At 34.0% G+C, this 13,573-nt stretch overlaps 1 protein-coding gene across 1 annotated transcript in view; it reads left to right on the top strand.

Annotated features, from left to right (window-relative positions):
* The window catches only part of LOC134841834 (uncharacterized), a gene marked incomplete at its 3' end in the record, with an annotated part of 87,497 nt that overhangs the window by 40,017 nt on the left and 33,907 nt on the right, over positions 1-13,573 (top strand). Inside the window, exons 6-10 of the mRNA XM_063857874.1 lie at positions 5,417-5,839; positions 6,051-6,211; positions 9,462-10,187; positions 11,430-11,680; positions 12,414-12,655. Coding sequence (XP_063713944.1) covers positions 5,417-5,839; positions 6,051-6,211; positions 9,462-10,187; positions 11,430-11,680; positions 12,414-12,655 — 1,803 coding nt within the window. The remainder of the gene's footprint in view (positions 1-5,416; positions 5,840-6,050; positions 6,212-9,461; positions 10,188-11,429; positions 11,681-12,413; positions 12,656-13,573) is intronic.

Below are 13,573 nucleotides of genomic sequence, written 5' to 3'. Positions count from 1 at the left end.
TTTCGGATTAAATTTTTTCCCATTCATGCTGAATCTTTTTTCTTACATAATATTTTATGCTCTTAAGGTGTGCATCATCAAATATAGTTTTGCAGTTTGGTTCATTTTGGATTTTAGGCAAAGTGAATCCATGGTTCTGGCTTTCATTGTTTTTGCATCTGAATCGCTGCGCTTAATTTGGTTGTTAAAAGAACCATTTTTGGCTCAGGTGAACTTTTATTATCTATTGGTCGAATTTTTTAACCATCCCACTTAGAGCACTGTAAGGTTTTTCAGAGCTCTATAGCCGATGTTCAGAATTATGCTTTCCAGTTTTCGGCTGGTGTCATGTTGGCTAGCTTCGATACATTTGCTATCTATTGATTGATCTTATCTGGTGAAATCAAATAGGTCATTCGGTATGGTTTTTATAAGTTTCGAACTTTTCGAATTCAATATGAATAAGGTTTTTGACAATTGTTTGCACCTTTTTATATCGCAACTACAGTGCTGATTTAAATTATCCGGAAAAAACGAACGAAACTTGATTTTTCGAACACGTTTTTCTCAATTTGGGTTAAGATTAGACAAAAAATGAAGAGAACAAAAGTTGCTTAGAATTTCATCTCAGAATTAATATGCTGTAATTTTTTCTCCGAAATTCGCAACCAAAATTTTACCTCAAAATGGGGTCATTTAGGCTTTTTCTAATTTATCAAAAATTACGCTGAAACTACTTTGTTAATTGATGAGAAACATATATCACAAGAAGCCTCTTACACAGCCCAACAAAAAATTTAGAAAGGTTAAATGCCCAAAAATTTGAGTAATTTGTTTCCAATTTGTTTTTAAGAAAAGATTTTGGGTTTTGTATTGTAAAATCACATTTTTTGTCTATCATGCAAAAATATTTTCTCTTATACAGGTTTTTAGTGATTTAACCTTTCTAGATCTTTGTTAGACTGTGTAAGAGGCTTCTTGTGATATATGTTTCTCATCAATCAATTAAGTAATTTCAGCGTAATTTTTGATAAATTGAAAAAAGCCAAAATGACCTATTTTTGGGGTAAAATTTTGGTTGAGAATTTTGGAGAAAAAATTGCACTATATTTATACCGAAGACTTTAGTCAAGGTGTTATGGTATCGTGAAACGGGTTTTTTTTTAATGTTGTCTGTTGTCAAGTGTCGACAAATAACGTGCACGGTTATCAATTATCATGTGGGCTGGACTATATCGCGCTATGTCACGTGATTGCGTATGTTTGTTTCTTTATTTGTTCATCTTTATTTATTTAATTATCTGTTCTTCTATTTGTTTAATTATGTTTAGTTTGCTTATATTTATTTATAATTTATGTATGTACATATTTATTTTTGTTTATTTTTATCACGTGTTTTGTTTATTTATTTAATTATTCTTTCTTTCATTTAGTTTTGCTTTTATTATTTCTGCGTGTGTATTTATTTAATTTATTTATTTTCATTTATTTATATTATGGGTCTGTTTGTTTGGTTATTTGTTCATATATATTTTTTCATGTCTATTTAATTATTTGTACATTTCACTTTTGCTTTTATTTATTTATTTATTTATTTATTTATGTATTTATTTATGTATTTATTTATTTATTTATGTATTGATTTATTTTTTTATTGCTTATTTATTTATCAGGTGTGTTTTGTTTATTTGTTGATATTTATTTCTATATTTATTTAATTATTCTTTCTTTCATTTAGTTTTGCTTTAATTATTTATGTATGTGTATTTATTTCATTTATTTATTTTCATTTATTCATATTATGGGTCTGTTTGTTTGGTTATTTGTTCATTTATATTTTTTCATGTCTATTTAATTATTTGTACATTTCACTTTTGCTTTTATTTATTTATATATTTATTTATTTATGTATTCATTTATGTATTTATTTATTTATTTATGTATTGATTTATTTTTTTATTGCTTATTTATTTATCAGGTGTGTTTTGTTTATTTGTTGATATTTATTTCTATATTTATTTAATTATTCTTTCTTTCATTTAGTTTTGCTTTTAATATTTATGTATGTGTATTTATTTAATTCATTTACTTTCATTTATTTATATTATGGGTCTGTTTGTTTGGTTATTTGTTCATGAGATATATATTTTTTCATGTTAATTTAATTATTTGTACATTTCAGTTTTGCGTTTATTTATTTATTTATTTATTTATGTATGTATTTATTTATTTATGTATTGATTTATTTTTTTATTGTTTATTTATTTATCAGGTGTGTTTTGTTTATTCGTTGATATTTATTGCTATATTTATTTAATTATTTTCTTTCATTTAGTTTTGCTTTTATTTATTATTCATGTATGTATTTATTTATTCGTTTATTTATTTATGTTTATTTATTTTTGGTTTGTTCGTTCATTTGTTGGTTTGTTCGTTCATTTATTTATTTATTTAGTTAGCGTCTTTGTTGTTTGATTGTGAAATTTGATGTTTTACTTCTTAGCTATGTAGTTAAAAGCAAAAAATGATTTTCAATTTATTGTTCTGTTTAGGATATTTTCAGAAAGATCTGTATATCACCAATTAGCGTACAACGATTTACAGGGAACGCTGCCAACGAGATTTGTCCACTTGCTTTTGGGTTGCAGCTACATCAAAAATGATTTTAAATTATTTATTTTAAAGATTTATCTATAGTTATATCTGTCCGGTATTACTACTTCTGCGTTAGTTTTAAGTCCTCCACGCAATGGTCAACTTCTGCAGGAGCTTGTGGTCAATCACTTCGCCAACCAAGCCGTTAATGTAACATGTCAAATTCCACGTGTATCTCAGAAAGGGCAATAACAACTAAAGAACCAACCCATATTGCAAATACTGTTATTTTGCTGATTGCGCGTTACATGTTTGTCGCTGGCAATCGCGTTTACTCTAGAGCAGAAGTCACAATTGGTGAAACAATCGAAATTGGTGGATGTGATTACGGAGTAAAGGCTGCTGTTATTCACACGGGGTCTTTTGAATACGGTCATTACTTTACTGTCATAAAAACCGCTCATGAGTACCTTTGCGTTACTTGTATTAGGTACACTGTAGTTTCAATCAACTGATCTGTGTATACTTGTATTAGGTACACAGTTATTCTATTTCAACTTTTGTGTATACTTGTATTAGGTACACTGTAGTTTCAATCAACTGGTCTGTGTATACTTGTATTAGGTACACAGTTTTTTTCAACTGCTGTGTATACTTGTATTAGGTACACTGTAGTTTCAATCAACTGATCTGTGTATACTTGTATTAGGTACACAGTTTTTCTATTTCAACTGCTGTGTATACTTGTATTAGGTACACTGTAGTTTCAATCAACTGGTCTGTGTATACTTGTATTAGGTACACAGTTTTTTTTCAACTGCTGTGTATACTTGTATTAGGTACACTGTAGTTTCAATCAACTGGTCTGTGTATACTTGTATTAGGTACACAGTTTTTCTATTTCAACTGCTGTGTATACTTGTATTAGGTACACTGTAGTTTCAATCAACTGATCGTGTATACTTGTATTAGGTACACAGTTTCTTTAGTTTAACTGATCTGTGTATACTTGTAATAGATACACTGTAGTTTCAATTAACTGGTCTGTGTATACTTGTATTAGGTGTAAAACAGGAGGCGTTTTGCTACACATACAAACACAATCTTTTGTATTTTATTATAGCTATAGAAATTGATCTACAATGCGTAAGTACGACATTTAGTTCTACGATTGTTATTTCAGGTCCTTTGTCAATATTTCAGGCTCTTTGTCAATATAGCAAAATTTTGGTGTATATATTTGTTAGTAAGATTTTTAGTTCTACAACGTTTATTCAGGCTCTTTGTCGATATAGCAAAATATTGGTGTATACATGTGTTAGTACGATTTTAGCTCTAGAATTGTTATTTCAGGCTCTTCGTCAATATAGCAATATTTTAGCGTATACATGTGTTAGTACCATTTTTAGTTCTCGAACTGTTATTTTATGATCTATGTCAATATATCAAAATTTTAGTGTATACATGTGTTATTACGATTTTTAGTTCTCGAACTGTTATTTCATGATCTTTGTCAATATATCAAAATTTTATTGTATACATGTGTTAGTACCATTTTTAGTTCTCGAACTGTTATTCCATGATCTTTGTCAATATAGCAAAAATTTGACGTATACATGTGTTAGTACGATTTTTAGCTCTCGAACTGTTATTTCATGATCTTTGCCAATATAGCAAAATTTTGGTGTATACATGTGTTCGTACGATTTTTAGCTCACGAACTGTTATTTCAGGCTCTTTGTCAATATAGTAAAATTTTGGTGTATACATGTGTTAGTACGATTTTTAGTTCTAGAAATGTTATTTTATGATCTTCGTTGATATATCAAAAATTTAACCTATACATGTGTTAGTACGATTTTTAGTTCTAGAACTGTTATTTCAGGCTCTTTCTCGATATAGCAAAATTTTGGTGTATACATGTATTAGTACGATTTTTTGTTCTAGAACTGTTATTCTTCAATTATTAGTTGTTCAAGTTGTTTGGTTTTTGCTTCAGTTTCTATGCCTTCGGTGTATTGCGCGTAGCGCCTATGTTAATTCTGGTGAAAATCTAAGCATTTTTTGTTCTCTTCAATTTTTGTTTTATTTTCAACCAATTTGAGAAAAACGCGTTTGAAATTTCAAATTTTATTCGTTTTGTCCGGTTAATTTAAATCAGCACTGTACAGTGCTGATTTAAATTATCCGGACAAAGCGAACAAAACTTGACTTTTCAAACGCATTTTTCTCAATTTGAGTTAAGATAAGACAAAATGTGAAGAAGACAAAAGTTGCTTAGAATTTCATCAGAATTAATATGCTGTAATTTTTTCTGACATTCTCAACCAAAATTTTACCCCAAAAATGGGTCATTTGGGCTTTTTCTAATTTATCAAAAATTACGCTGAAACTACTTTGTTGAAATTTTAAGCAACTTTTGTTTTCTTCATTTTTTGTCTAAGCTTAACCCAATTTGAGAAAAAATGCGTTTGAAAGTTCGAGCTTTGTATATTTTAACCGGTTAATTTAAATCAGCACTGTACGGTGAAGCTCCGTTTCGCTTTCGTCTGAAAGTTTATCGCCGTAGTTTTTCTGTAGTTTGACTTTGAGTTCTTTATAAATTCATTTGCCAATTAAGAAAACTCCTCTCTTGAATAACAAAAGTTCAAATGGCGCAAAAGAACGTGAATGACTTTTAGTTTCAAAAATTGACTTTCAGAGTTCCCTGCTGAATAAAAAATTATCCAAAAAAAGTTTCAAGTATAAAAGATACTTGAAATTCAAAAGTTTTTCGAGGTGCTATTTTTTTCTTGAAAACCCAAAAGTTTTTTACCTTTTCAAGAATTTTTTACCTTTTCAGACTCGGAGCCCAATTTGAAAATGGTTCGGAATAAATTAAAACTGCACCCTCCGCACGACGAAGTGCTGCTAGAACATCACGACCAAATGATGGACCACGGAGCCGCCCTAACCGGAAACAGTCTCATATCTCGTCAGATCGGCATGTACCCTCGTGGACTAGCCCATAATATCCCATCGCATAGAGTAATAGCATCATGTAAAAGCAACCCACACGACTCAATTCAGAACTACCACTCAGGAGCGGGTGGAGGAGGCAACTTGGGAGGGGGAATTGGAGCAGGAGCCTTTTTCAGAGGAGGTCCGCTGCTTCATTCTGCCACCAAGCGGTCTTCTGTGGACTATCTGCTGCCGGCGCCGCCCTCACACAAATCCAAAACAATGCCTCTTTTTCCTCTTCACAACACTGCTAATCAACTGCAAGGTTAGCATTAAACTTAGTTTGAAGCGGCTCAAGCTAGTCATATTCTTGGAAGGCTTTTGGTTTTTTCTAAATGAAGTTTTTCGGCTTTTATTAGTGTTATTCTTTTTCGTTTCGGACTAAATAAAAATATGTTATTCAATGCTTCTACAGTTCATAAGTTAATTACTTTGGTTGACCAAGCAGATTGTTTTAGAGATGTGTTTAGTTTCAGATTTCGGCCACGGAAGTCCTGTTGCGGCTAAACTGCCGGCTACTCAGAACACCTTGACGACCAACTTTAGAAGTGGAGGAGGCGATGGAAGTGGCAGTGGTAGTGGAGGAGGAGGGGGCTCCAATTTTCACAGTCCACTCCGGATACGACTGTCGGATGAAGTTAGTCTTGTCTCTTTGCGCCTGTTTATTATGAGTCAATGAACGAAGTGAAGGCTTTTATATGGGCTTTTTTAACGAAATTTGATTTTTTTCGCTGTTTGACTTTTTCACTATTTAGTTGGGCCTTTTTTTAACGAAATTTGATTTTTTCGCTGTTTGACTTTTTCGCTATTTATTTTTCAAGTTCAATTCACAGTCATTTGTAAAAAGAAGGAAATTAACGCTCTATAATGACAAGCGCAAATTCTGCGAAAAAAGAACTAATGACTTTTTTACCCTTGCGATAAGCAAGGGTATTGCAATCGGGCACTAGACTTTTCTTCCCACAAATAACTTTGTTCACAGGACTCATTCATCTTCTGACATGCTCAATTTCTTGAAAATTCAAATGAAGCTATTATCATTTAAGTAGTAATTAGTTAAAGCCCGTTTCAGGTTGTAATTATCTTTTCAAAAAATGTCTCGATTCTTTTTCGGGGTCGTGGTTTTCGTTCAGCTTTCTGTTGGTTCATTTTCCGTTTTTTTTTAAAAGCCATTTGTAAAATCTGTTTGTGTTTTGTTAGCTTACTTTTAAAAGCATGGATTTTTCCAATTCAAACAGTTTTTAATCTATTATTTATTTAAATGCGGGCTTCACTATCTCGCCATGTTTAAGCTTTTTCAACGTATTATTTTTGCATGTTTAAGCTATATCGTGTATTGCAATGGTTAAGAGTTTTTTCGATTTTCCAATTTGATTTTAGTGGTTATTTTACCGGGCATTCAAAATTGGAGGCCAAATTCTTAACCCCTAATTCGATAAGGATTGCGAATCTTGCCTCCAAATATGACTGTTCAAATCCTTGTAGTTTTCGAGATATGACGTTTTTTGTGATTTGTTCAAAAAATTTTCAGAAAACTTATGTTAATTTTTTTTCGCAAAATCTGAAATTCCCAACCCTGTAGATGGGTCCTGTCAGAGTAATCTCAAGGTTTGCGAATCTTGCCTCCAAATATCACTGCTCAATTCTTTGTAGTTTTCGAGATATGACGTTTTTTGTGATTTTTTCAAAATTTTTCTGAAAACTTAAATTATTTCTATTCTTTAAAAATCTGAAATTCCCAACCCTGTAGTTAGGTCCTGTCGGAGTACTCTAAGGAGTTACAAATCTTGTCTCCAAATATGACTGTTCAAATCCTTGTAGTTTTTGAGATATGACGTTTTTTGTGATTTTTTCAAAATTTTTCAGAAAACTTGAATTATTTCTATTCTTTAAAAATCTGAAATTCCCTACCCTGTAGTTAGTTCCTGTCAAAGTACTCTCAAGGATTGCGAATCTTGCCTCAAAATATCACTGCTAAATTCTTTGTAGTTTTCGAGATGTGACGTTTTTTGTGATTTTTCCAAAATTTTCAGAAAGTTTAAATTAATTAGTTTTCAAAATTTGAAATTCCCAATTCTATAGTTCGGTGTTGTCAGGGTACTCTAAAGAGTTGCAAATCTTGCCACATGCGACTGCTAAACGCGACTGCTCAAATGCTTTTAGTTTCCGAGATGTGACGTTTTTCGATTTTTTTTTAAATTTCTCAGAGAACTTATCTACAAAGAAATTCAAAAAATTTGAAACTACTAACTTGATGAAGATACAACCTTTTTGTCAGCGTACATCCAGGCGTCTCAAATCCCTCTTAATATGAATGCTCAAATCCTTTTAGTTTCCGAGATAAGACGTTTTTTTGTCAATTTTTTTTTTTTCGGGAATCTTAGGTTTAAAAAAGTTCACAAAATTTTGGATTCCTAACCCTATAGTTGCTCTCAAGGAGTCTCAGTGGTTGCAAATCTGGCTTCCAAATTTCTCCAGAGGCCCAATAAGTTTTCGAGATGACGCTTTTAAAATGGGAATTTAAAAAAATAAAAGTTCGAAATTACCAAATCTGTAATTATGTGCAGTAAGAGTACACTAAAAGTTTGCAGATGTTGTTTCCAATAGATGCGGTTTTTTTCATGAGTTGTCGAAAAATTTCGAAGCACCGAAGGTGCGTTAATTGCTAGTATTATTGAAAGTTCACAATTTTGTAAATTTACCAAGTATGATTTTGAGTTTTTTAAAAACATTTAAACAGTTTCAGTTTTTGTTATATCGATTTAGTCAACTTATATGGCGGGCAATTATATTCGCATGCGATTATGTGTTTCAGATTAATTGGGTCGCAAAAAAAATTAAAACATAATGAAAACAGTTTTTATGACAACAGTTTTGTTTTCGGCTCAACAGGTTTGTTGCCGCTCGGTAAATGGTTTCCATTTTTTAAAAGACTGTTGATGAGTTTCATTCGATTAAAACGTGAAGTTTTTGTAGCTATAATTTTGCAAATTTTTTCAAGTAATTTTTTCGTAATTTCTTTCCGACTTTTTTTGTACCTAGGTCTTCTTTTTCCATTCAATATCTTGTAGCGCAATGTGTTTTTGCATCGCAATTGTTGCGAAGCTCCGCTTCGTCCCTGTAGAAAGAAAAATTGAAATCATTTCAGAATTCCCAGCTGAATTAAAAACAAATTATTGGTCAGGTTTTCTCTAATTGGGTTAGCTTTATGAAAAAATGTCAATCATACAAGATCCTTGAAACTTAAAGTGAAAAATATTCAAAAAGCTATAATTCTTTCAGTTTAGATTAGTTTATTGACAGTTTTTCAATTGTCTGTTGGCAGTTATGAACTTTAGATACCCGTAGACCGAAACTGCCAATCATACAATTTCATACCCCAGTCTATAAAAATTCTGACCAAACAAATTTCATACATTTCTGCTAAAACGGTTTGATCGAACTTTAAAAGAACTTTTTTCTTGTATCGTCATAAAAAGGCATTCTATTATGACGTCTTTTGTTTTGAAAAATTATTCATTCTCCTGTTTACTTTTGTGTAGGATGATGATACTTTGTGGTAGGTTTTAATATTCCTTCAACATGAGCTCGGGCAATTAGCCCTTTGAGTTAAATACTTTGTTCAGTATCGCTATTTTTAGACTTAATTGGAATACTTTGAAGCAATCAGCGTCATTTTTTTAAGACGCAGTGCTCAGTACTGAAGATCCTCGGGCAAACTCCATTAAAAACTTAAAAAAGAAACTAGAACTTCTAAATATAATTTGCGCGTGAAAATAGAGTTTTAAAGGGTTCATGATTATTTTAGAAAAAATTGTAAAGAATAATTTTTTGTTATTTTTGCTAAATGTTTCATTTAGTCATTGAAAGATTCATTATTTTTTCAGAACTCATCCTGCGGAAGTGTCTCGCCTCAGGTTCTCGATGCCAACTCGGAGGCGCAACGTCAACACCAACAACAAAGACCACCGCAGCCGCCACAGCCACACGCTCTGTCGGGATCACCGGCAGCTTCTCTTTTCAACCAGCAGGGTATCTCGAAATCATCCTCGTATCACGGGTCTATTCTGGACCTGAAGGGATTCCACAATCCATTGCTGACCTCACCGCCCTCTTCTAATATCCATCACCATCAGCAGCAGTCGTCGCCAAACACCACAGCCGCAAACGCCGCTGCTCTTAGTGCAATAATATCGGCTGCAGCAGTGCAACACAATTCAAGTCAAACCTCAACCGGTGTGGGTGGTACAGCAACAAATGTGCACCAAAACCCTCAAACCCGACCACTTATTAACCAACCATTCTTCACCGCGAACCCACAAATAGATCCGACACGTGATCTAAACGCTGCTATTGCTGAGGCAGCTGGTAAATTCGGAATTACGCAAAGTGAAATGTTGGCCCAGTTGAAAAACGACGCGTCAATTACAGGAGATCCAGCAATGACAGCGTTGTTAATACACCAATTGCAGCAACAGCAGCAGATGTCTAATACCGCCACTGCGATTCCCTTGTATAGACACCTGTCGGACAGCTCTATCCAGTCTTCGTTTCCACCTAACAGCAATCAGAACCAAGAGTCGAACTCACATCCACCGCTCAGGAGAATCATCGTTAGTGCTTAGCCTCATTTGAGCTTAGAATGACTTAGCCCAAATATAGGTACCAGTTAAAACCAGCGAAATACAGAAGCGTAGTTTTTGTATTGCCAGGTGACATAAGTCGTTCATTTTTTTTTCTGTTTATCTGATGCATTATTTCAACAAGCATGAGCCACATCCGCTTGCCAGATATTGATTGCCAGTCAACTCCGTAGTTCTCTTTTTCCATGATTGTTTTTCCGATTTTCAAAGCTTTTTTATACCATCCGAAAGCTATCGTTTTCTTGATCTCAAATTTAGTTGTCATCATTTCTCATTTGTGTTCTTTTTTAAATGGAGGTTTGAAAATGGTTAATTTGGCCAATTCGGAATAACCAAACCGCGATATGTAGCGTTCTTAAAACACGCGTACGCGGGCGAATTGAATTATTCCAAATTGAATTGAGGCCCTCATTTTGGTCTTTTAAGTACATTATAAGACGCTTATATCATCCCTTAGCGAGTCAGTAGATAAAAGAAAGACAAATCAGAAAAAAGTTCATTTTTTGAAGCAGACACTTTTAAAGGCTTTTCCCACAAACAAACATTTTTGTTAGCTGTATGACTCAGGAATTACGCTTGGGGACAAAAAACAAATAATTCAAAATTGTAATTTATAAACCTGTTCTTTGCCACAACTATTTGAGACCATTAACAGGGAAGGCGGAACATTCTGCGACTTGTTTTGCTCCCGATGCTAAATTTCATTAAAATTTTGACGTCGGGCGTGCACACCCCACCCCCTTTTGGGAAAACGTTTGATCTCGGCACTCAAACTAGTTTCTAAGCTTACTGTTGCCTCGACTTTGTCATTAGGCCGATCCAGGAACTCAATATATGGAACGATTGACGAATCCTTGTCTGTTTGATCTATGAGGCACTATAGCCCAAGTTGCAAATCACACTCCGGTATAAGGGCAAGCGCAATGAAAGACCAGAGTTATTCACTGGACTTATAGAGGGGGGAGGGGGGGGGTGGTGGGGCAGTCCAAGCTCTTTAATTTTGCACTTAATATGACTTTTACACTCCGAACTTTCTGGCCGTAAATTTAAATGTGGACTACTTCCAAGAAGAGAGCTGCTTCTCGGGTGTTACACTTCTGACTGTTCAAAAAAATTGACTGCCCCTTTATACTGAAACTCTACTGTTGATTCCTGGAATCACCCCCTCTCTTATTATTTGTATCCAAATAGTAGGCGAACGTTCATGTTTAGGGCCCGGCGGCTTCAACAAACAACCTGCCAGTTCCACCGATGCCGGCATTGCTCTCCTTTGCAGCCTCGAACCGGAACATTTCTCAGCCAGGAGGAGTTGACGGAGGAAACAATTCTACGTCGCCAATACTGCAGTCACTCTCGGCTGATTCGGCCACCCTGAAGGATCAGCAGCAGAATCTGTTCAATAGACACTTGAACTCGTCTATTTTGTCAGCGGAGTACAACCAACTCTTCAATTTTTACTACAGGTGAAGAAATACTTCTGAAACTGAGTAATGTGAGAAAATGTTGGTAATGATGAGAACCGGAAGTTCCTGGTTGGTGTAAATAGTTATCATATTAAATTGAGAAGTTATCATATTTCTAATGTATGCAGCTTATGATAGGGCAAAAATTTTAATTTTTTTCAAGTAATTTGATTTTCCGAGATTCACTAGACTTCGACAAATTTTTGGCGGAAATTTTCCTCAATTGTGCTGAAAATACAATTTTAAGGCAAAATTAAGGGTTTTGACCATAAATGTGTGTTCGCCCTTTCTTCATCCTCCTATACGCACCCATCTTTTAAAGACTCTACTATTGCATAATAGTCTAAAACGAGTAAGCATACAGTGAATGGCAGACTGTATGGTTTGAGAGTTTTTTCAAACCATACAGTGAACGGCAGACTGACCTTGAGTCTTTAATGATAGTTACGACTATCAATCAATATTGAATAAAATAAATCTACTTAACACTGACTGAACATCCGGCGTCGTCGTCAGCGACAGATGGTAAATGAAATGTTCTCGTGATTCTTCCTTGAATTGAATGACGTTTGAAATGCCGAGAGAAGGCGCGCACCGCACCGCTTTGGTTAAGTGTTCATAGGAATGCTTTTATAAAATGAAGCGATTTTGAAGTAATTTTGAGCAAAAATCCACATGCTTACATCGAAAATATTCTGTTTTTCATTTGTGAAAATCGAGGCATGCATTTTAGGCAATATTCGACCGCTGCTTTACTTGGAGCTGCGAATGTGGACCAGAACTCAGCAGTAGCAGCTGCATCTCTGCTGATGCCGGCCGCTTTTAACCCGCCCAAAGTGGTACTGGAGCCGCCTCCTCCTACACCTCAATTTGCAGACATGCAACTAGGTAACAGCCAGGAGACAAGCAGCACACCCACACAAGTTCACAGTGAGAGAGAAGGCAGCAGGGAAGCTTCTTCGTCTGCGTCGAAAGGTAAGTTTTCTCGAAAAATTTTTGAGTGCTGGAAAGTGCAATTGTATCTGGATGCAACATTTTGGCAGAGAGACTTTCTTGTTGACTGTAAAAGAACGATTTGATTTTAGAGGTCTTGATGATTTAATTTCAGGAAAGCTCTAATAACTCTAGAAATGCATCATGCATTTTAGTGCGTTTATGAATGCACTTAGGCACATATGCACTTTTATAGTTTAACTTAAGTTCGGCTAAAAGGTAGGCAAATTGCGTTCTCTCAACTGGAAATGGAGCAAAAAAAATACGTGATCGACTTCTAGTTTCGAAAGTTGATTTTAACTTCAAGATTTCCCAGGGGAATTAAAATTTCACCTTTGATCCAGTTCTTGAATTCCAAAAACTTTAACCTGGTATATTTTTTCTTCAAATCTCAAGTTGAAAAATGCTTAATGCTATGTTTAAGAATCATGAACGTAGTGAATACTCTTATATAGGTCTTGGTGTTTTTTCTAAGGAAAAAGTTTTAAAATGCTCGAATAACGAAAGAAATGGAATGCATTCATACTTATAAATACATAAATGAATTGGTCATACGTGCATTTTTTGAGTTCAATTCATGTCAATTTGCTAAAAAAAATAGGCAAAATGCGCTCTCCAATTATGAAAGTTGAAATAGCGAGAAAAAACGTGATCGATTTTCAGTTTCGAAAGTAAATTTTGCTTACGCGCAAAATTGATTTATCGAGGTTTGACTTGCGATTTCGTTTAGTTCTTTCATTTCTGTTGTTAAAGGGAAGGCAAACGCAATCGAGCAGCAAAAGTTTGAAAATTGCGAAAAACGTGATCGAGTTCTAGCTTTGAAAGTGGAATTTAATTTACAGATTTTCAGTGGAATAAAAAGCTTACCAATTGATCAGTTTTTTGAAATTGTGTTAGTTT

This window comes from Symsagittifera roscoffensis, chromosome 3 (assembly GCF_963678635.1).
Source record: "Symsagittifera roscoffensis chromosome 3, txSymRosc1.1, whole genome shotgun sequence".
Classification (NCBI taxonomy): Eukaryota; Metazoa; Xenacoelomorpha; order Acoela; family Convolutidae; genus Symsagittifera; species Symsagittifera roscoffensis.
Note: the sequence above shows the minus strand (reverse complement) of the source record. Positions and strands in the feature narration are given on the sequence as shown.